Source organism: Drosophila busckii, chromosome 3R, assembly GCF_011750605.1.
Source record: "Drosophila busckii strain San Diego stock center, stock number 13000-0081.31 chromosome 3R, ASM1175060v1, whole genome shotgun sequence".
Taxonomy (NCBI): domain Eukaryota; kingdom Metazoa; phylum Arthropoda; class Insecta; order Diptera; family Drosophilidae; genus Drosophila; species Drosophila busckii.
The window spans coordinates 4,094,437-4,116,738 of NC_046607.1; the positions used below are offsets into that span (position 1 = coordinate 4,094,437).

Here is a 22,302-nt window from a genome sequence, read left to right on the forward strand (position 1 = left end):
ACAGAGCACGTCGCTCAACTTGAGTTTTCCAAATCAGCAGAGTATATACCATATATAGTTCTTATTCGATACGAACAGGTCAGAGCGGAAGGTCGTGTTTTTTTTTTTTTTCAGTTGTACATGCGCTTTATTTGCAATACAAAACGTTGCTATATTGTCTAAATTACTTTGGATAAATAGTTGTGACATAAAAAGTATATATATGCTGAATAGTAGTAAAAATTATGTAGACATACAGTCGCCGTTCGCTAACGTGCATACTAATCTAATTAAAAGTTTTAAACAAATATAAATGTATAAATGGTATAGATTACGAATTTTTTAGTCTTTGTAAATGGCATAATTGATCACAATGGGAAATATTTCTAAAATCACAAGCAATTCAGGAATACCTCTAATTTAAATAGCATTAATAGGAAATAATTTTGAAATAAATTTAAAAGTTTTGAATTAGTGAACGGTTACTGTAAACTACACTTATGCTATGGACAAGATCGATAGTGCTGGCAGGTTCGGTGGTCATAAATGCCGCTTTATGCTTATAGAATACTATAAAAATATGAAAAAAGTTTAAGAGCATTTATAGCTTAATAGAGTATAAAAATCGTTTGGTTAGTCAGCTCCATAACCAAGACCATCAGGCCCGACCAGCCGGGGCCTTTTGTTTATCGTTGAAGAGCAGAATGCGTGTTAGCATTGTAGTAATGCAGGGTATTTGCTTCTGCTGATGCATTTCGGGTGTATCTGGAGTGCAGGACTCAAAGTCAACGGCAACACGTTGGCAGACAAACGTAAGGAGAGTGAGCATGTCCAGGCGTTTGCCATTGGCGGCCAGCTCGGCACACAGGCTCTGCATAAACCAACTGCCACGTGTGGTATTACGCCACGAGTAGAATCCCGGTATGGTGGAGTAGGCAATGAGAAAGTCCGCATGTATGGGTATTTTGTAGCTCATGGAAGAGTCGCCATCAGTTTCGGTGCGTCCGCGCTGCATGGTGACGCCCGCATCCAGCCGATCACCTTGGCAGGCTTGAATGAAAAATAGTTTGGGTTTACCGGCAAGCGTTGGGCAGTGATTGGCAGTAAAGTGACTCCAAATATTGTCCAGCTTGTACTGCATATCCTTTGCATATATGTAACCCATTTCACCATGCGAAAGAATGGCCACCAATATACAGTCGCTGTCCTCATGATTTTGCGATGCTGCATACTCCACTGTGCGCAAAATCTCCTTGTAGCGGCAGTCCTTGTGGACTGTCACATCAAAATCCATCTGCTTGAGCACACGCGATAGATTCTCACAGTCCACATTGGTGCCAGCGCGTGACTTGAGCGTGGGCACATCAAAATGCTCGTGATTGAAGATCAATGCCATGCCACGATTTTTGTGACGCATATTATACTCAGCTGCATGACGATCTGTTACCATTTTGGCTATATACTTTTGATAGCTGGAGGAGCTGTAGCCATTGGAGGCCAACTGGCCGATGGCGCCACTGCCATAACTGTTATTGTGATAGCCTGCGCTGGTAGTAGGGCCGTTGCTGCCACCAACTGAACCAAAGGCATCAGTAGAATCGTCTGTATTTGTAGCTACCTCAACGGCACGACGTATGCCAACCTGGTCCGTAGACTCAATTTCATTGTTGCTGTTGTTCTTGGCGGCCATTGCAATAATTGCCTTTGTAATTTTGATGAGTCACACAACTGGTTTAATGTCCAGGTAAACTGTATATTATCAAATATTTTCACTTCAATCGCCTTGTTTCAAAAATGTTACCGATAATATGCTATGCTATGCGATTATAGGTCTAGCAACAAAGGAAAACAACGCGTTTCTGAGTTTCAAACTGCAGCCACAGTTGTTTTTGCAAGTCTTTTGTTTGTTGTTTTTTCCAGAGATGGCAAATGCTTGAGCGCTTCTTGTACCAATCGACAGTCGATGTTTATCGATACTATATAAGATTGGCATTTTGATACTCACATATTAATTGTGTGTTATGCTCGATAAGCATTTCTATCGTGAAACTTTATCCAATTCGGTGCGAATGTTAAAAATATAAAAGAAGAAGAGAGTGAAAAACTTTTTTGCAAGAATTTTTAGTAAACTCAAGTAAAACGCTACAATAATTTAAATATAAACTTACGGAAAGACATATCAAAAGCAGGGTAAGTGTAATTCGCTGATAATGATAATATCAAGCGGCAACACAAACTAGAACTCCAATAAAGCAAGTTTGTGCGCTGCATTGAAATACTCAGTTGACTACATTTTAGTTGTTACGCTTTTACCAAAATATGCAGATTTAATCAAATACGATGTCACTATTTCGAAAGCCCAAAAAAATACAACGTCGCGTATTCTCTAGCAATGCCGACGATGAAAATGTGGGCATTGACGGGGATGGGGATGGAGATGGTGATGAAATGCCGACACCCCCTCCTGCACCACTAATATGTATAGCGACCGGCAAGCGGGATAAGGATAAAAACAAAAAGAGTTTGCGGCAACCCGACGACAATGGAATAACAACTGGCGGTGCTCAGCACAAGCCCAAGGCTTTGCTCAGTTTTGCAGATGATGGTAAGTGCGCGAAAAAATGTTGCTAAAATGTTTTATTGATTTGATTTTACACAGAGGACGATGGCGAGATATTTCAAGTGCGCAAATCTTCGCACAGCAAGAAAGTTATGCGGCTGCTGGATAAGGAACGGCGCAAGAAAAAGCGTGAGGAGCGTGGGGAAATGTATGGAAACAACGGCGGCTATGATAATGGTAGTACACAGCATTTAGAGTCGTCCACTGCCAGTGCTAGTTCTAGTAGATATAAAAGTGCGTCCAGCGCAAGCGACAATGCGAGCGTACAGAGTAAAAGTAAAAAGTGTGATAATGATATGATCCAAACCGAAATACGCACAGACGACTTTGTGGTAAGGTTATTATTATTCAATTTTCCTACAACAGAACCATTTTTTACGATATACAAACAAAAGACATGAACTCAAAAATAATTATATGCATACTAACACATTCGACGTATGTATATATTTATGGGGAAAATGTTATTATTCTTGCGCCTCTTATAATTGGCTATTAAAACTGCAACAACAAATTATGAAGCAGCCATGAATTATATTCGCAACAATAATGTTTAGCTATATTCATTTATAACAATAATAATCCAGTTAAGCAATTAACTTGTGCACGTTTTGCTTGCAAGTCTATTATAAAGCTCGAGAAATTTAATATTAATTGCATATTGGAAACAATATCTGGAGCTGTATAGCATGCTTGTTGTAATATTTACCAAATTTCACGTATTAATTCATGCAATAATATATGGTTTACGTTTGCTCCCTAAAAACTAGCTGGTGGTCAAGAAATCGGAGACCCCTGAAGCTGTGCTCAATGGTCGTGCCGCACTATGCGCTGGTCGCGATGACATGAGCGATGAGGAGCCAACTAACGATGCGCACAGTGATAATACGCGACATCATCGCTTCTCCAAGCCAGAGCACTTGAAACAAATGTTGGAAAGCGGCTCAATACCAGATGCCGCCATGATACACGCCGCACGCAAACGCAGACAACGTGCCAGGGAGCAGGGTACGATTGTAGAGCCTTTGTCAATATAACAATTAGTATTAATCATCTTTTATATAGGCTCGGCCGATTTCATACCAGTTGAAGAGCCCAAAGAGACACCCAAATTGAGCATAAGACTGCCACGTGAAGACATCGAAGGGGATCAATCGGATGATGAGGAGCGCGTAGACATGAGCGATATAACTGGTCGCAAGGAGCGCGAAGAGCGTCGTGAACAGTTCTATGCTGTTGAGAATGATTGTATGTAGTTGTCACTGGACATATAACAATGCACAGTGTCTGAAAGATGGCGGCTGCACGATTGCACGCCATAGCATTTATGTAGTTAACGGCATATGCCAAGCATTTGTTAATTGTTGTTCATTTATTGATTATTTAGTAACCGATGATGATTCCGAACGTGAAATGCACGAGTGGGAAAATCAGCAGATACGCAAAGGCGTCACTGGAGCCCAATTGGTGCATGCCCAGCATGAAACAGTGCTCTCACGCTTTATGATCAAACCAGCAGCTCCCAGTAGTGGTGGGCCAATGGAACTGGAAGACGCACCAATACAGTCAACGTCGACGCTGCTGGAGCAGGCGTATGCAAAAACCGCTATAGACAGAAACAGAAATAGCACTTTGTCATCTGTAATGCGATCGAGTTTGGCCAAGCCAAGGAAAGAGGCCAAGCCGACGTCACTGCGCACACCGCTGGAAATGCGCGAAGCCATAAGAGCACGGCTTAGTGAATTGCAGGAACGCAACGAGGAACACAATGCCAGCATAGCACGTATTACAACTGAGCTCAAGGCATTAAAGTTACAACAACTCGAGTGTGAACAGAATGCACCTACAGCGGCAGCTAAATATAAGTTCTATCAGGAAGTCAAGTGCTACGTAATTGACTTTGTGGATTGCCTGGCGGCCAAATCGCCTTCAATCAATGAGCTGGAGAAGCGTGCGCTGCTGCACTATGGCAAGAGTCAGCGCTATTTGGTCAATAGGCGGCGTCAGGATGTGCGCGATCAGGCCAAAGAAATGGCCGAAGCGTCAAGTATGCTGCTTACATACTTTTAATTTTAATTATATTTATTTATATTTTGAATTCACTTTGCAGAAGCGGTTGCAACGGCTCCACGCCGTACAGCAGAGTATGAGGAACAAGTACGCCGTGCAGCTGAACGGGAAGGTCGACGCACACGAAGACGCTGTGAGCGTGAGCGGAACGATTTGTTATCTTCACATCTAGATGGAATGTCCAGCGATGATGAAATTCCAGATCAACAACAGGAGCAATGTGTTGCGGCCGTAGCACAAATCGAAGCACAGTCTGCCGAAATTTTTGAAGATGTTAACGATGATTTCTATAAAATCGATCTGATATTAGTTAAATTTTATGCTTGGCGCAAAACAGATATGAGCTCGTATCAGGATGCGTTCGTTAGTCTCTGTCTGCCCAAATTGTTAGCACCTTTGGTACGATATGAGCTGTTACTATGGTCTCCGCTGCATCAAGAGTACACAGACATTGAGACAACGCAATGGTATCAGGCCTGTATGCTTTATGCTAGTGAGGCAAACGAAACTGTTGAGACACTAAAGCAAGACCCCGATCTAAATTTAGTGCCATTGCTTATTGAAAAGATTGTGCTCCCTAAAGTCAATTGTGAGTGCAGATTATATTGGCAAGCAATCAGCTGTCATTTAAAACTTGTATACTGTTTTCTCTTCTTTGTTTAGCTCTAGTGACAGAATGTTGGGATCCATTATCTACTACGCAGACTTTGCGTCTTGTTGGCTTTATTAATCGCCTGAGCAGGGAATTGCCACTTAACGGCAGCAACAAGCAGCTGCGAAAGCTATTTGAATCTATATTGGATCGTATGCGTCTGGCTCTTGAAAACGATGTGTTTATACCCATTTTTCCCAAGCAGTAAGTATAAATAAAAGTTTATAAATATAGCATGAATTAATTTAAAATTTATTTACCGAATAGGGTGCAAGAGGCCAAAGGATCATTCTTCCAACGCCAGTTTTGCAGTGGGCTCAAACTGTTTAGAAATTTTCTTAGTTGGCAGGGTATACTGGCAGATGCTGCTTTGCGCGAATTGGCCATTGGAGCACTGCTGAATCGTTATCTGCTATTAGCTATGCGCGTTTGCACACCGAATGATGCAATTAACAAAGCGTACATTGTTGTGAATACCCTGCCTACAGTTTGGTTGCTGCCCAATAGTGAAACACTTAAGAATTTGGAACTGTTCATTGGGTACATTAAACAAATCTTAGAAAGCTGCAATCCTAACAATCCAGTATACATGTAAGTATTTAAATATTTGCGAATGACATGATCTTGATCATAATGCTTACCTTTTTTCTGTAATAGGGAATCCTGCGATAGGGCCAAGCAAATACTACAAAGACTTCACAGCTTATAAAGTACATGCAATTTACATTAAGCTTGATTTGTATTTATTACTATAAACATTAGCTAAATGATCGGTTTCTAAATTTTGTATATGCAACGTGAAACAATTGCTGCTGCTAAAAGACGGAGAAGCAAATAAATACGTTTGTTTTTTTTTTAAATCATACTCAGTTTAATGAACAGCACTAAATTTCACAACAAATTGAATTTGCGGAAATTTCACGCTCAAAAAGACAAAAGTTAGATGAAAATATCTGGACTACGCTTCGTTATGAGTAGCATTAAAGTGATAAAAAACAACGACTTATTTGTAATTTTATTGATAGTATTTTAGAAACAAGAATTGGAATAAAAAAAACAATTTTTAAATTATTTATACAATACTCAACAATTCAAATAGTTTATTGCAGACCATTACCAATTTATGCGACTCGAGAGAATATAAATTTGAAATTTAGGATTGTAACTTAATCAGCCTTTGAGACAGAGGCTCGTGAATAGTTTTGGGCCAATTCAAGAATCTGTGTTTGAAGCGTTGTCAGTTGTTCATTAACTGACTTTGATTCAGCGCTTTCAGCCGATGATTGTTGCAGCAATTGTAAAACCAGATCTAGAAGAAATAATAGTTACATTTTATAAACTTTTAATATTTTAGTGGACATACCGTGATAACGCACTAGAAGCGCATTTTGTGTTTCATTTAGCGTGGGCCGCAAATGTTGCAGAATGGAGGATACAAATTTACCAGATGCATGTAAAATGCATCCAGTAATGGTAGTAAAGAGTATAAGAGCAGCCAAATGCAAAACTAAAGCTGGTTCATTGCATTCCTGTAGTTGTTGCAGTAGTTTATCCTTATGATCAAGTATCAATAAACGATCCTTTTTCTTGTCCGCTTTTTTGACAATCATGCTGCAATCTTTTAACACAGCCTCCGTTGCTATCTCAAAGTCTTCAATTGTTTTGTTCAAAGCTTTGTTTTGTTCCACCAATGCAGCACGGTATTGTGCATCTATAATAAATTTAATTTAATATTACTCAAGTTAGTAAAGTACTTTTTAGTACTTACCGCACTCCTGTATGAGTTTAATGCGTTGATCAACATTCAGATTTGTTGATTTGACGGTTAGACTGCACTCAGCTGCCACATACAGCGTTAGTTCATTGCAAATATCGTTTCCCAGCGACTTAAGCAAGTACTTGACCAGCTGTGCTTGTGTATCAGCCGAAAATAGCTTCAGACCCTTTTCATATAGACGTATGTCTACAAGTAGCGTGTTGACACGCTCTTGTATGGCAGCATGGGTCTGACGACGGTTTGTTTGCGGCGTTGCCTCATACAGCTCCTGGGCTTTGACCAAGGCAGCCTGATTCAGTTGACTACAACGGAAACAAAGCTTAGCAAGCTTATTTATGGAGCTGCTCATAATACTTACTTTACATAGATTCCGGCAATAGACGCCGCAAGATGCTCCAGGCCCTCCTCTTCAAGCGTGGCCTTAATCTGCTTTATAATATCAGCTTCTTTGACAAGATCTAAGGTCTTAGCCGATTTGCGCGAATTGCCTGCAGATGTTTGCATTGCTTCATCTTCGTTATCGCTGTCATTGTGAGCAGCGGCACGTCCACGCTGATGTTTCTTGGTGGACTTTGTTTTAGTTTCACGTCCCTGAGCGCCTCCGCCTGCCTTGCCAGATGCTGCCTTTTTCCTACGTTCATCACGTTTATCCAGCTTATCATCGTCAGCATCGTGCGCAGCTCCCGTGTTGTTGCCCTTTTGAGCTAAGGTTTTGTCCACAATATATTGCTGATATACACCCGTGTCCACAGCTGCTTTAGCATGTGCTTGTGCCATGTCCTGACATGTGTGCACAAGCTGCGTTAGATACGCCTGCGAAAAGACTGCGATACGATTGATAAAAGTCTGTTAAGTCATAAAATCTTGTTTATTTTAACTTACCAATGCTATCCAGATAAACAAAATGGCTTGGATTGCAATGCTTTTGCGCCATAACTGCATCAAAAACCTCTTGAATGTCTTCCTCTGATAAATTAGACGGCAAAACTGTGGATAGGTCCAGGTACTGTTTAGTTGCATTGCATTCATTGAGCGCGGACACTACGGTCAGATCAATCAGTTGCGCACCGAGCGCCACACGCTTGAGGAATAGAAACTCTTCATTGGGAAATTGCTTGCGTATATAGGATTTAGCATCCGAAATGCCTAGTTTGTTAATGGCTTCATACTCCAGAAAGCTATTTTGCTTGTAGAAGGAACTAACCCAGTCTGACTGACTTTTGGCATAAATATGCGGAACATACTGAGCATTTGTTTGCTTGGAAGTCAACTGACCAGCTGGAGAAATTTCATCAATCAGCGAATGGAAAATCTTTTCTTGAACATTGATTTGTGTCAAGATTACAGCTACATTTGTGGGTCTTGTAATGGCGGCTAATGCGCCGCGAATCTTCGCCTTGCAACGCTGAATGTAGGCTTGGGTGAAGAAAATGCGTGGATTAGCAGCATCCTGACGGCCCTTGATTATCTTGCCTAAATGCTTTTCAACCACATTGTGTTGTAAAAAGTCTGAGGGCAAATCGAATTGTGACGTCAGGTCCGATATGGAAATTTCACCACGTTGTGCCAGTTTCTCGTTGATCTCCTGTGCTATATGCGTAATATAGTCCTCATCGATGAGTTGGCCCAGCATAAGGTGTATTTGAGGATTATCTGCAGCTATGCGTTCTGCCAGATCTACTATGCGAGATAGATCCACGTTCAACGTTTTGCTCACCTCCACCAAATTGGCTCTGCCGCCGTTAGCGTACAGCTCATCTTGAATCTCACGCTCCAAGTGATCCGGAGTGATATATTCTTTGCCATCGTTGGTAAACACAACCTCTAGCAGCTCCTTCTCCAACAGCAGTGTTACGATTTCGATGCAATTGCGTTCAGACAGTCTAATTGGAAATTGATTTTAATTCAAACCAATACAAGGGACTTGTCATTAACTTACTTTTGCAACGTGGATGTTAGCTGAGCCTTTTGGAAGTCAGCTGCCAATCTCTTAATTTCGTCCCATTCGCTTGCCATTATAAATTAAATTATAATTAAATATTTACTGTTTAATTTACAATAACAATGACAATGCCACGTTAATAGGTGCGAGCGAGAGGTACAAATGCTTAGTGTGACCAGCTATCAAGCTATACTTTACGTAAATCAGTTCTGCCAGATTAGCTAACCTTAAGCTAGATCCACCACATTTGTTGTGGAATTCCTTTTCAAGTTTTCAATCAACTGATTTATTGTAGTAATTAATATATTCGTAACTGCAAATTATTATAAGTTATGTACAAACAATAGTATAAAAAATATAGCTAATTAAAGTGGTGGCTGGCTTTTTAAAGCTAATTTTTACTCAGATCTAGTTATGAGGGCGCACCTGGCAACACTGACGCAAATGTAAGGTTTTTTGTTTTGCTTTCGTTATTACTTTCTCTGAACAGGTGTAGTAGGCCAAGACCGAAAAGTATGCAATGAAAATTAATGTGGTATTATTATTAATGCCGAGATGTCGATATCAAAATTATTCGTGAAAGTGTTTAACGAGGATATATTCGAGTACTTGAGTCAGGAGAACTATAATTCAGAGTTGGACGATGAATTGGACGGTGGGAATTGTTCTACTGTGCCGGACGTGCGGAGGGCTAAAGTGGATGACCTCTCCGTGTCCAAGTAAGTAACATAAGCTTGGCTCTAACACATTCCCTCACTCTCGTTTGCCGTGCAGACAAATGACCATTGTAAAGCACTGGCTCGATGACAAGTTCCAGCAGATACAAACCGACAGCAATGAGGAAATTCGACAACTTTATGTGGAAACGGAGTCGCGCATTGGCCCAGAACTGGCCATATTCGATGTTGATTATACGACAACTGTGCGCGTCTCAACAGACAGGCTGGCCTTGCGCTCCCAAGGCAGTTTCAATTCAGTGCGCGCAAATTGTTGCGTCTACGGAGGCCGCTGGATGTATGAGGTAATCGTCACGCAGACAATTCGATGTGTGTGGGTGTGGGGGCCACTAGTGGTTGTTGGACTTATCGAAGGTCAATGACATTGAACTGTCTGCCAGCTAGGGGGGTTGGGTTGCACGTGCGCATAAAACATTATTCTAGACAACTGTTCGTGCTTCCAGGTTCACCTGCACACTAAAGGCGTCATGCAAATTGGCTGGGCATCGGGCAGTTGTGTATTCAATGAGAATAGCGGCGTGGGAGATACAAAGTGTAGCTATGGGTACGACGGCAGTAAGCAGCAAATCTGGCATATTTCGACTAAAAAGTAAGTAGATGATTTAAATAAGCAACAAATGTATAAGTCTATATTCTCTAGATATGGTGACAAGTGGCAAATTGGTGATATTATTGGCGTTACCATTGATGTGGACCGCGAGACTATAGAATACTATCGCAATGGGCGATCAATGGGCGTGGCCTTTGACAAAATCCAAAAAGGGCCAAGCATTACCTTTTTTCCGGCCATATCATTGGGCTATACGCAGGGCGTGGAGGCAAATTTTGGCAATCGTCCATTTGTATATCCTGTGCCTGGCTATCAGCCTCTCATGGCACGTCCCATACTTAAGCTGCGACGCTCAAACTTGCTGCTTGATTACCTCATCAATTTGGCCGGCATTTTTGCGCATTATACTGCTCAGGGGCGATCGACACTGGACTCTTCTGCTGAGGTACGCGTATCCACCAAAAAGACAGTCTACTGCATATTTGCAACAATGCTTATTGAGCGTTTCACAAATGAGATATTTGATCCATATATAATTGAGGACGTACTCTTGGCACGCATTTCCCGCATGACAAGTTTGGCTGCCGAGAAAGAAAATCCACATAGCTCACTTATGGGCTTACTTTCCCTGTTTTGGAACTTTATGGAGGCCGATGAGATAAAGTTTGTACTGCGCAAGCTGGTTAATACGCTCTTGGGCACCTACACACACACCGTACAAGGCCTGGACTACGAAAGTCATCGCCAAGCGCTAAATATGCTGCACTGTCTCTGTCTGCATGAGCAGACGCGCAAGTATCTGCTCGAGGGCAAGCTCTTTAAGAAACACTGGTGAGCATTAACTTCAGAACCAATATACATAATTTTAATTTAGCCTTGCTTTCTTTCTCTACATACATCCGCCGGAGTTCTATATAATGGAGCAATTGCTGCCGGACAACCAAGTCTGGACGGAGGGGATTGATGGACCTAAAGATAAATATTTACATGTGGCTGAAAAGCTGCGCAAGGTCACAGATATGCTGTATACCTCACAAAAGGACTTTGTCAATACGCTCATGATCAACACAGACGGCAGCAGTGAAAGTCCTTCGAGTCGTAAGCTATTCATTGCCAAATTACGTCGTTATGTCATTGATCTAAGCATGGAGCAACGCGTAAGTAAATTGATTTTAAGAACACCCAATTGTATAACTAAAATTTAATTTTTGCAGCCATTTCATGCGTTTTTCTTTATGCAATCAAGCATTCAACATCCGCTGGATGCACCAGTCGCGCTGGCATTTGTCTGCATACTCGTTGACCAAGTGCGTCAGCTCTTTAAGGATGAGCTGCCCAACAACACAGTTGAAGTGAATCCAGATTATTTCGTAGATGGTACTTATGATTATATGCACTTTGATCGCATTGGCGGTGTGCTTTCGCATCTGCGTAAGGTTCATCGAGCGGACATTGATGCACGTTTGGGCGTAGATCGTACTCAGCAAATCTTTGAGGATGAGCGCAATGCCATGCGTGTCAACGAAATGGGTAATGCAGACTCATCTCATTAACATTATCATTTAACTTACTCTGTCCACACTTTGTAGACACTACACTCTATCTGCTCGGCGAGAATATCAACAATGTAACTGTAGTGGGCCATACTCAGGGTAATGCCAACCCACCCATGACACAATTTCTTAACACGCGACCCACAGCAGTGCCAGACGCAGCTCCAGGCAATGTTACATCCGACACAAGCATCTGCGAGCTGTTGGACGTTAGCATCATATTTTACTACACCGCTGGCCACAAGTATATTGTGAAAATTGCCGGCGTGCGTGATGAGATTGCAACGCTAAATGAAGTGCTCAGGGAGACCAAATACTATCGCGAGGATATTGAGCGTAAGCTGATGACTCTAGAGCAGCACGCTTCTGTTTGCATGAACGATAGTCATCAGCATGTTATGTCTGAGTTGCGTTCCAAGTTTAGTCTGCGTCAAAATGTGTTTGCGGTAGGTTTTGATCTCTCAGTTAACTTGTATGCCAGATATATACTTACTTTATTTACAGACGCGGTCCATATCATTGGGGAGAAAACAAATTTGGCTGCGGGCTGTGGCTTTAAGCAATAATCGTCGCAATTTGCTGATTTGGCTGCTAGAGCGCACACTGCGCACTTTATCCGTAAGCTGTCGGCTTTCATTTAATTTCTCATTAATTTATATTCATTTTTGTAGAGCGCCTCGCTTATGGGTTCCCTGTTTACGTTTGTGCCTGAGATTTATGTTAATACGTTGCCCATTTTGTTGGACAGTGTTATGGACTTTACCTACCACGATATGCGAGCTCAATTCGATGTGGCTGATGCTGAGTGCAGCGTAAATGCAGCCGCTGAATTTCTGAGCCAGCACTCCGCAGATCCGCGCATTGTGCTTGCCTCTTGCAAGGATTCGCTGCTGCAGGCCCTGGGCACACTTACCTGCCACAAATGTGGAGTCCGTGCGCTAGAGCGTGCCTCAAAGCGTTCTCAAAGCGCATTGGTGCGCTCTTTGCTGCGTCCGTATGAGAATCGTGCCTGGGGTCAGAGCAATTGGCTGCTATTGCGCTTTTGGATGGGAGAAGGCTATGCCTACAAGGATTCACGCCAGCCCAGCGTCTGGCAAGGTGGCTCCCAGCCGCATTATCAGGGACTCTGTCGCAGTCGCTCAAAGAACGAAACACACACGGGACTGCTGCATAATGTAGCGCCAGCAAATCCATCCAAGCATTATCAACGTCTAATCGGTGCCAAACTATTCGAGGATGAGCCTTTTGCAACCACCTTTCTCAACTCTGTGCTTAGTCAGCTGAACTGGGCGTTCTCTGAGTTCATTCTACTGCTGCAAGAGGTAAGATAAAGTCTATAGCTATATAATGATGCTAACAATGTTATTCCCACACAGATACAAAACACTGCTCAACGTCAGGAGAACACGCTGTTTGAGCCGAAGCAGTTAAAAATATGCTCCATGTGCTTTGAGCTAACGGTTTCGCTAATGCGCTGCCTGGAAATGATTATAACAGTGGCTCCAGAGATTGTCACCGATGAGTCGCGTCCCAATAGCGATTTGCTTTTGAATCGCATTTGCCAGCTCATTAGTCAAGTGCTGTCGCGCGTTACGGTGCCGCCTGGTTGCTTTCAGTTTGTGGTGGACATGTGCTCCGCTGATCTTAATGCTGTGACACACTATCCCATTATAACAGCAGCCTTGGGCATATTGCTAGCACTTTTGCGTGGTGAAATCGATAGCAATGTGACACCCCAAAAGGTGACGCGCATATCACGTGCTTTTCTTACCGATCCCAGCTTTCAGTTTGCCACATTGGAGTTCGCACTGGGCGAGATACGCACGCCGCTGCTGGAGCAGAAGGAAATACCACGTGGAAATTTTGATCCATCAGCGCGTCCGCACATAGATCCGCTGACAAATGATGTGCGTGTGCCATTTCTCAACAACTCCAAGCGCATACGTGCTGATCCGCCCATTATTTCGTTTACGTTGAATGATTGTAAGCTAATAGATTGTTATGTAATATTTAATTTTAACGTTTGATTGTTTTGCCAGATCCGACACATGTGTCTACGGAGGAAGTTGAAGATGTACGTCGCCTCATCGAAGGCCTGCGCATTAAACAAACTCTACTCTCGGATATAACACTGCCTTCGGAGGACTCTTTGTGCCCCATTTGTTGTGCCAAGCCTATTACAGCTGTCTTTACGCCCTGCAAGCATCAATCCTGCAGTGATTGCATTATGCAGCACATGATGAACTCCAAAGTGTGCTTCTACTGCAAGACAACTATCAAAACCATCGAAACGCTGGATGGCACTGTCATCTATTCCAACGACGAACAACCATTAGTGCTGCCCATTGAGGAGGCTGCTTAGGATCCCACCGCATACTGTACTCCGGATTGGAACCAACTCTTGTCTATACTATGCTATGCTTAATCTGTTGTCATGTCAAACTGTTTACCTCTAATGCAAATTCGCATGTGCAATTATGCTTCAAGTTTTGTTTTCTTTCGCAGCAACGCTTTAAATAATTTGCTATGTGATATGCTAAAGGGCAATTTAGAGCTATTCGCTTGTTATAAATTTTAGATGAAAAGAATACATACGTTAGCACATAATAATTATAAATTTATGATCTCCAATTTACACAGTTATAGTCTTAACGATTAAGAGAACATTTAGCGTATACTCTATGTAATAGACAAATATGATATATGTGTGTAAGTTCTCAATTAACAAGACTTTCGGTTTGCATTTAAACTCACAACTGAGTAATAAAATTAAATACATTTTAAACAGTTTAAAGTTGTAACTATTGTACTATACGTTGATTTAACACGATAGATTTTAAGAGAAACATTTTATAAAATATACACTGAATGCTGTTCCTATGTAGAGTTGCATATATGTATGTATTAACTTTTAAACTGATCTCGCCTATTATTAACGAATAATAAATAAATTGCTTGTCTGCTTGCACTAAGCTAAACTTAAATATAGCAAGAATTTTAAACAGTTTTGACTACTAGCAATGCAAAATACTTAGAATTTTGCAAAAATGTTCACACTTTAAAAAAATAAACTTTGTTATTAATTTTAAGCTTTCAACTACTTTAACTACACTTATATATTGATATCATTTATATAACAATAATACTTACAGACAGACACATTGATAGAAGAATATTCTTGAGCATAATAGCATGCTTGTATTTATGTGTTAGTGTTAGGTGGTAACGGTATGTTTCATAACAGTAATAACTTTCTCTTTGGTATTGTCATTTTAAAAGGTCGTCAACTTTGATTTTGATTATGGTTCTTGGACTAGTTAGTGTTTAGTTTTCAACAATTTATACGGTAGACACTGAGATTTTAACTAGCTAGGAATATTTTCTGATACGCGCTTAAGCGTTAACAACTAACTACAAATAGATTTGAGGAATGCGCCTAATTAACTAATAATTGCCTACTATAGACTAGACTACAAAGCACAGGATCCATGGTAACGCCGCAACTGATCTCCACCTCTCCAATTCACTTAGGCACGCTTCTTACAGCAAGCTGCAGGCATTCGAGTGCATGCGATGCGAGTGGCGTCCATTGCCATGGCCAAAGCCACTGCAGCACTGATGTGTAATGGGTCCAGAGCTGCGTGTGTGTGCATGCTGGAAACTCTGACTATTGCTCAGCTTGGGTGCAACCATCGAATGATGACAGCTGGGCGCATGACTATGCCTATTAATATATGTATGATTAATTATAGAAAGTTATGCGCTTTTTAACTGCTTACCCATGATTGCAGATGCTTGAATCGGATATGGAGCTGGGCATGGCACGACCTGTTGCCTGTGCTTGAGGTGGTGGTGGGGGTAGAAATAGAGGACAGGCGCCGGACATGTCGCCATCGTCACCAAACACACTCAAACGCATATTGGCGGCTTTGGCTGTTGTCTGGGAATCAACTTCCTGCGCCTCTTCAATCATTTTGTCCAGTTTTTCAATTGCCTTGGTCTGCTTGGCAGCCAGAAAGGCTTTGCGTGCAGCCTTCGACATGGAGTGTGGTCTGCAAAGCAAAAGTTCAGCAGCTGTAAGCAAGTGAAGCCTTGAAGTCAGCAGCTTACCTGGCGGGTGCGGAGCTGCTGCGATGTGGTGGCGGCGAATGGAGCGATATGGACGACATGGAATCCTTGGTGGCTGGTCGACTCTCAACGTTGCTGCTGCTCTGAACCGCTGGGGGCGCAGTGCCGACGCCCATTTGCTTAAATTTAGCTGCTGCTCTGAGGCAAGCGCTTTGCGCTTCTGCTGCAGCTGCAGCCTTCGATGTCGAAGCAACGACGACAAGCGGCGGTGGTGCATCGGACGCTTCCATGGTGGTGCTGTTGGAGAAGGAGATTTTTCTAATTGATGATTATAGCAAGCTGCAACAGCAGCGCTGAACTTACTTCAACTTTGCTGACTTTTCGCTTTGCAGTGAAACATTCGATGCGCCTGCCTTCAAGCCGGCGCTGCTGATGGTGGCCGTCTCACGTGCTGGCGCTGTTGCGGGCGGTGTCAGCTGATCCATAGCTGCAAGCTCTTCGGGCGTAAACATATCCGGATTGCTGGGTCGCGGCTTGGGCGGTGCGCTGCCAATGCGAAACTGCTGCGTTGGACTCAAGCCACAGGGCGACTGTCGATTATTGTTACCGCTGCTGTTGGCCAGCGAGCCACGTGAGTGTTGCAAATCATCCAGAAACTCCTCCGTGTCAAGTATAAGCGAGCCAAAGATGTCGCTGGGCGAGCGCATGAAAACGTGACCAGTGGAGTTGGAGCGAGATTCGCGTCGCCTAGCCTGCTCCGGACAACAGCTGCTGCCAGCGCCGCTGCGCACTGGTGAGTTGGCAATGCTGCGTCTGGCCACATCCTTGAACGTAACAGGCGAATAAATGCGACCAGTGCGCTCTTCCGTTGTTGTTGCTGGCGCTGCCACTGCTGCTGTTGTCGTTGTTGCTGCTGCTGCGCCTGGTGCATGATGTGCCAGCGTTGTGGCAGCCGCTATGGTGCTATTGGCAGCCAGCACAACGCTGGACATGGCAGCCGGCGGTGGCTCCAAAGCTGGTGGTGTATGCGGCTTAGCTGAAGCAGGCAGCAGAGCCTTGGACACTGGCGTTAGTGTAGCCGCTGTCAACATGGGATTGGTTAGCTGCAGTGGCAAGCGATTCTGGCGCTCCTCCAACCAGTAGGTCTTCATGGTGCCCTTGCCCTTGACATCAATCTCGCCGCGCTCGAGTATTTTATAGCTAGGACCGATCAACTGCTTGGTGGACTCGGATATGTGCACCTTCATGGCAATGCTGGTGGACTCCATTCTAGAGGCGGTATTAACGCTGTCGCCAAATAAACAATAACGCGGCATTTTCAGACCCACAATGCCTGCCACGACGGCGCCCGAGTGCACGCCCACGCCTATTAAAAGTTTAGACTTGAGAGCTGAGCTTACAGTTGGTTTAAGCGAACTTACGTATACGCAAATGTTGACCCGTGGAGGGATCCTTTAGATCGGTTATGGCATCCACCATATCCAGAGCCATATCACAGACTCGCTCGGCGTGATTTGCATCCTTATCCGGTGCGCCAGCTACAACCATATAGGCATCACCAATGGTCTCCACTTTATAGACGCTATTACGCTCGGTCAGCGTATCAAATATAGAGTACATGGCATTCAGCATGGAAACTACTTCCATGGGCGTAATGCGACTGCATATTTCCGTAAAGGTAACAATGTCCGAGAACAAGATGGACACGCTGTCAAACATCTGTAAATAAAAATAGATTATGGCAATGCACAACTAACATTGATGAATTAGAACTTCAGCTCACCTCGCAGGTATCAATTGGATTTTCACCGCGTCGTAGACGATCCGCCACTTGCTTGGGTATCATCTGGTACAGCAGCTCATCTGTGCGACGCATTTCCTCGTCCAGCTTGCGCATGGACTCTTCTAGCTTCTTCGACTTCTGCTGCTCCTGATCCAGTGCCAACTTCAGTTCTACGGACTGCTGCGTGCCCGCAAGCATAAGATCGCGACTAAAGTCATGCATGGACAGATCATTGATGTACAGCCCAGTAGTAATCAACGAAGTCAGATCGGGCATAACAGGTGTGCCCAGAAACATAATCATGCGCCAGTTTTCCATGTAAACCATTTGACCTAACATGCAAATGTAGTAAATAAAAATCTTAGCTGAATTTAACTTTCATGCGCGCACCTTTAAGCCGCAGTGACTTCTCTGGCTCGCTGCCGTCGTCATGCAACAGCAAATCCTCATTTTGTGCATCAAAGCGGTCCGTAACAGGATCGACAGTAACCAGCTCGAATATGTTGTTGGTGCGATTCAGTATCTAACAGGACAAGGACAGGGCGTTAATTAGTTTGCATAACACACAAATCTACTTACAGTTTGAAACTTGAACGCAATCAGCGGTCGCACCAAATCGAACCAGGCGGTAATCTTCTTGCCCAGCAGTTCGGGTAAAATGACCATTAACGAGTTGCCAATGCTACGCACCACCATGTCCGCACTACAAATCAAAGTTCAAAGTTCAAAGTCGTGTCTGTCACATCTGTGCGTTTAACTTACCCGAACACAATGCAGAAGGGAAATATTTCAAACAGCACATGAGCGCTAATGGGCAAATGCTTCTCCTCACGCGTCATCGCCAGCGAGGCGAGTGTAAAAGCGCGATTGTCAAAGGTCAGCTGAAAAGTTACATGCACTGTATCAAACAGTATCTCCTCACGCACCAGCTCAATGTGCATCTCCTTGTGGTAAAAGTAGCGCGCCACCTCACGTATCTGCCCCATGGTGTAGTAGACAAAGCCACGACGCTTGGAGCGATAATGCAGCGTCAGGCCCTGCTTGGTTTCATTCTCGCAAATGAAGCTGGGCGCACGCATACGCGGATATGAGAACTTCAAATACTCGTGCAGATTATCCAGCCCATTGAGAAAGTCACGCATATGCCGGCCCAGCACGCTCAGCACACGATCGTAGCCATACTGACCCACAAAGCCCACAAAGTAAACGCCCAAGCGATCCATAAACTCACGCTCCGACACGCCCAGCACCTGCATTAAGTTAAGCCTATAATTAATATGTTTAGTTAGGCGCTCGCTACTTACCGTTTGTGCCTTTTTAGCCAGTTTGTTTAGCAAGTTCTCGGGGTAGACTTGATGCACGCTAAATGAGGGCGCATCAATGCCCGCTTGCCGTCTAATGTCCTCCCATTTGTCTTCGCCGTACACGGACTTGATGTACTCGGACAGGTTCTCTAAGAGCAAGCCGTACATGTTGGCTCAGCAGTTTCACTTCGTTCAACGAGTATTTGTATCAATTTCAATTAATTGACGCTAATGTTGGGCTTAATGGCATGTTGCAGCTGCAAGTAAATTCATCATAAATTAGTCAAATATTTAGACAAGTTTTGGAATCTCGCTAATTGACTAGACGCAAATCAAAATTAAAATGAATTTAATAATAGAGTTTGTGCTGTGGTCTCTTTTTTAGCCGCAGCTGTTTGATTGTTTCACAATTTTTTAAATTTTATTTTTGTATATTACGCATACGCACTGTACACGTTTTGTGGTAAATGCTCAGCACCATTTGGTGAATAACTGTGCGCCCAACAACTGTCAACTAACCAAAATGTTGATTTTTTGCTGCAATGCGCCAGATAGTTGCTGCCACATAATTTATTTAATAAAAGTTCTTTTGAATTAATTTGCCTTTGGGAAAATTCCGTCAATAGCTTGACTGCCAAATAAAACAATCGTCACTTTTATAGTTTAATCTAAACATAAGTGTGAGAAAATTTGCAACTCAGCAATATCTGTGCGTGCTATATAGCTGCGGCTTAATTGCATTGGACATGCTGCAAGCTTGGAGTATGAGATATTGCACATACGCCACGTGCCACGCGCAACTGGGCAGCCACTCAATTGTCTTGTTTATTAAGTGGCTATTAAATTATAACTTTGCTATGCGTACAATGCAATTAAGCTGCTGGGCACGACTTAGACTTAGTCATAGGACCGCACTTTGGCAAATTGTTTAATGCTATTAGCAGTGTATTTGCATTGCGGTTGTAGCTTGAGTGCCGCTTCAATTAGCCTGCAAGTCGAGTGGCATTAAAGAAGAGCAATTGCCGCTATTTATAAGCTGCTGCACCTGAGGATACGCAGCCGCGTAATTGCACTCACATTCAGCATTCAACTATGCGGCTCTGCTTGCATAATAAACAGGCCAAAGGAAAAGCTAAAGCCAAATGCAAAGCCAAAGCCTGTGCGCATATGTTTGTCTCAGTTGCCTACTACAAGTTAAATATAAGACGCTGTAAATTGAGTTATACATTTGAGCTTACATCTTGGAGACTGCGGGCTGCCCATACACAATCTGCTGTAAATTACAAGTGCACAAATTGCGGCGCCATCAGATGAGTTCTAGCATAACAGATGAGGTCAAACTTAAATTGCATCTGTCAGACTGAAGGTTGAAAATGACTAAGCGCATTTCAATTTTTCATATAAAAGGATTTCTTTGTGCTTCACCAGTATCAATAAGTCACAAACACTAATCCCTAAGGCCAATATGGCGCAAGGCTGCAGCAGATATAAAAATATGAAATCCATTATTCTCACTTTGGATTACTTTATTTACGCTTTATTGCCATTTGTTTTGTCATAAACATATTTCATTGTGTGCGCTTTTTATGGTCGCTTGCCTTCATTCATAAATTCAGCTTTGAGGCAAATCATAAAAAAAAAATGCGCTAAAATATAAAGTCAAATAAATAAATAGCAAATTTGCAACAAATTCCAGAGATTGTTTTTATTATTTTTCAATTAAATGCTGTCATTTTTAATTATACTAGAATGCATTGATTTGTGGTCAGCTTAAATGTTCAAATATTTCCATGCTGATGTCACACTTATATAAATTAAACAAAATTTAATTTGCAGCTTAACTTTTGCTTTTCTTAATTTCGAAAATTTTTATAACACATATAAATCTTTTTAATATACAAACAAAATACATACAAGCAAAACCAAAAAGTATTTTAAAAATTTATTTATAAAACACATTGATGTCTTAACTAGAGAATATAGACAGAAATTAGCAACAAATTGCTGAATTTTCTGAAAGATAAAAATATTGTCAACACAAATACGAGACAAGCAACAACTTTAATTTAAAAAAAACTGACATGAAACATCGCAACGCCCCATTGAAAACACTTGCGCCAAAACCATCAAAATATTGTCCAAAATCTTGTCAATTGTTTCGGTTTTGGCATTTTATTTTGATTAACATTTGCTCATATTACGCAGCTTTGTTTATTCATGAATGGAATATATATTGCTTTTGCTTTTGCGTGTTTGAAATTCAAAATAATAAACAGGATGCGAAATTTTCAGTGATGTCAGCAATCTATAAACGCTGCTTCATTACAAAGTGGAAGCAAGCAGAGTTTAGTGTTTATTTAAACAAACGCCCACCACTTAATTTGTTTAAGCAAATTGCAAGCTGTCAGTGCAACAGTGTCTCAAATGCTTGGTCACACATTTAATAATACTTACTTATACATATATACTATAACTATATTAACTTGTGTGGCAGCTAAGTCTCTTGCCAGATTGGCAAATGCTTGGTTGGGCATCATCAATCACAAGAATTTCTTGCTAACTATTTTTATGAGCGAAAGGCATGCAATCAGCCGCATTCAAGGCCATGTGCATACAAAGTGGGTGGCTGGGCTGCTGCACAATTGACCTTAAAGTGTTCTATAACAAAAAGGCTGCTGGACAGTGACAACGATTGACTGCAAATTGTTTTATAGAAGCTGTCAGTCAAAGTTTATGATTTTTATAGACTCAATAGCAAAATGGCGCACAGAATCTACATATAACGAATTTATAAACAAAGCGTTTTAAAATAAAATTGATTTTGCCAAGCAAAACTGTGTGTTGATTGGAAAAAGTATACGCTATACGCAAAATGAATTATCAGCTACACTTTTAGCTAAAAGTCTTTGTACTGCTTGTTGCAGTTGGCTCGACTTTCACTTTCAATCGAATGCAGGCTATAATAAATAATTATAGCCCACAGCTAGTACTAGGAATGTAATTTATACACAAATATTCCATCTATATGCATGCGTATGTGTAGTTTATGTACACATCTGTGTAATTATGAGGCGAGTAATTAATTTTCAAGTTCATTTGCGTGGGTAATGGCATTAAGAGAGCCAGCGCAGAGAGACGCACAAATCTGTTAGTTTCAAGACCCTAGCAGGCCATAACATATACACAACGCACCAATACATGCGCCCACCTATGCTTATTTTTATATTTAGACAAAATTTATTTAAAAATGCTGCCTCTGCTACGCTT

General features: G+C 42.2%; 5 protein-coding genes across 6 annotated transcripts in view; 2 read left to right on the forward strand and 3 right to left on the reverse strand.

The window, feature by feature from the left end:
* Nucleotides 1-77: 77 nt before the first annotated feature.
* Nucleotides 78-1,889, reverse strand: LOC108603125 (caspase). Its single transcript, XM_017991643.2, has one exon. It carries the CDS (start codon nt 1,667-1,669, stop codon nt 638-640), a length of 1,032 nt encoding a protein of 343 aa, XP_017847132.1. The 5' UTR covers nt 1,670-1,889; the 3' UTR covers nt 78-637.
* Nucleotides 1,890-2,077: 188 nt separating this feature from the next.
* On the forward strand, nt 2,078-6,331 carry LOC108604037 (PAX3- and PAX7-binding protein 1). 2 transcript variants are annotated; one of them, XM_017993294.1, is made up of 10 exons: nt 2,078-2,169; nt 2,305-2,584; nt 2,639-2,931; nt 3,370-3,607; nt 3,665-3,847; nt 3,987-4,646; nt 4,710-5,258; nt 5,333-5,525; nt 5,589-5,912; nt 5,979-6,331. In XM_017993294.1, exons 2-10 carry the CDS (start codon nt 2,320-2,322, stop codon nt 6,028-6,030), a joined length of 2,757 nt encoding a protein of 918 aa, XP_017848783.1. In that variant the 5' UTR covers nt 2,078-2,169; nt 2,305-2,319; the 3' UTR covers nt 6,031-6,331. The 2 variants fall into 2 exon arrangements, with proteins under 2 accessions (XP_017848783.1, XP_017848784.1); XM_017993295.1 differs by lacking the exons at nt 3,665-3,847; nt 3,987-4,646; nt 4,710-5,258; ... (1 more) ...; nt 5,589-5,912; nt 5,979-6,331 and having other exon boundaries at nt 2,639-2,936; nt 3,370-3,524.
* Nucleotides 6,332-6,400: 69 nt separating this feature from the next.
* Nucleotides 6,401-9,146, reverse strand: LOC108604038 (E3 UFM1-protein ligase 1 homolog). The gene is made up of 6 exons (XM_017993297.2): nt 9,038-9,146; nt 7,981-8,981; nt 7,457-7,922; nt 7,090-7,400; nt 6,685-7,032; nt 6,401-6,630 (listed from the first exon to the last, which is right to left on the reverse strand). Exons 1-6 carry the CDS (start codon nt 9,112-9,114, stop codon nt 6,488-6,490), a joined length of 2,346 nt encoding a protein of 781 aa, XP_017848786.1. The 5' UTR covers nt 9,115-9,146; the 3' UTR covers nt 6,401-6,487.
* A 398-nt stretch (nt 9,147-9,544) lies between these two features.
* LOC108604321 (E3 ubiquitin-protein ligase RNF123) lies at nt 9,545-14,366 on the forward strand. The gene is made up of 11 exons (XM_017993744.2): nt 9,545-9,759; nt 9,815-10,061; nt 10,221-10,366; nt 10,418-11,158; nt 11,202-11,484; nt 11,542-11,857; nt 11,917-12,326; nt 12,385-12,498; nt 12,552-13,202; nt 13,257-13,863; nt 13,920-14,366. Exons 1-11 carry the CDS (start codon nt 9,596-9,598, stop codon nt 14,240-14,242), a joined length of 4,002 nt encoding a protein of 1,333 aa, XP_017849233.1. The 5' UTR covers nt 9,545-9,595; the 3' UTR covers nt 14,243-14,366.
* A 664-nt stretch (nt 14,367-15,030) lies between these two features.
* Nucleotides 15,031-22,302, reverse strand: part of LOC108601478 (soluble guanylate cyclase 88E) — a 29,061-nt gene continuing 21,789 nt past the window's right edge. Inside the window, exons 2-12 of the mRNA XM_017989377.1 lie at nt 19,036-19,292; nt 18,494-18,981; nt 18,311-18,434; nt 18,122-18,254; nt 17,732-18,063; nt 17,370-17,667; nt 16,929-17,314; nt 16,312-16,829; nt 15,991-16,245; nt 15,660-15,932; nt 15,031-15,604 (exon numbers count right to left, since the gene is read on the reverse strand). Coding sequence (XP_017844866.1) covers nt 15,421-15,604; nt 15,660-15,932; nt 15,991-16,245; nt 16,312-16,829; nt 16,929-17,314; nt 17,370-17,667; nt 17,732-18,063; nt 18,122-18,254; nt 18,311-18,434; nt 18,494-18,981; nt 19,036-19,203 — 3,159 coding nt within the window. The 5' untranslated portion in view covers nt 19,204-19,292 and the 3' untranslated portion in view covers nt 15,031-15,420. The remainder of the gene's footprint in view (nt 15,605-15,659; nt 15,933-15,990; nt 16,246-16,311; nt 16,830-16,928; nt 17,315-17,369; nt 17,668-17,731; nt 18,064-18,121; nt 18,255-18,310; nt 18,435-18,493; nt 18,982-19,035; nt 19,293-22,302) is intronic.

Excerpts from the sequence above, each read along its gene's own strand:
- LOC108604321 (XM_017993744.2), top strand. The coding sequence starts at position 9,596 with ATGTCGATATCAAAATTATTCGTGAAAGTGTTTAACGAGGATATATTC. Across the intron at positions 12,499-12,551 it reads GCACACTGCGCACTTTATCC|AGCGCCTCGCTTATGGGTTC; the intron begins GTAAGCTGTCGG and ends TCATTTTTGTAG. Across the intron at positions 13,203-13,256 it reads TCATTCTACTGCTGCAAGAG|ATACAAAACACTGCTCAACG; the intron begins GTAAGATAAAGT and ends ATTCCCACACAG.
- LOC108604037 (XM_017993294.1), top strand. The coding sequence starts at position 2,320 with ATGTCACTATTTCGAAAGCCCAAAAAAATACAACGTCGCGTATTCTCT. Across the intron at positions 2,585-2,638 it reads GCTCAGTTTTGCAGATGATG|AGGACGATGGCGAGATATTT; the intron begins GTAAGTGCGCGA and ends GATTTTACACAG. Across the intron at positions 5,526-5,588 it reads ATACCCATTTTTCCCAAGCA|GGTGCAAGAGGCCAAAGGAT; the intron begins GTAAGTATAAAT and ends TTTACCGAATAG.
- LOC108603125 (XM_017991643.2), bottom strand. The coding sequence starts at position 1,669 with ATGGCCGCCAAGAACAACAGCAACAATGAAATTGAGTCTACGGACCAG.
- LOC108604038 (XM_017993297.2), bottom strand. The coding sequence starts at position 9,114 with ATGGCAAGCGAATGGGACGAAATTAAGAGATTGGCAGCTGACTTCCAA. Across the intron at positions 8,982-9,037 it reads CTAACATCCACGTTGCAAAA|ACTGTCTGAACGCAATTGCA; the intron begins GTAAGTTAATGA and ends ATTTCCAATTAG. Across the intron at positions 7,401-7,456 it reads ATTGCCGGAATCTATGTAAA|TCAACTGAATCAGGCTGCCT; the intron begins GTAAGTATTATG and ends TTTCCGTTGTAG.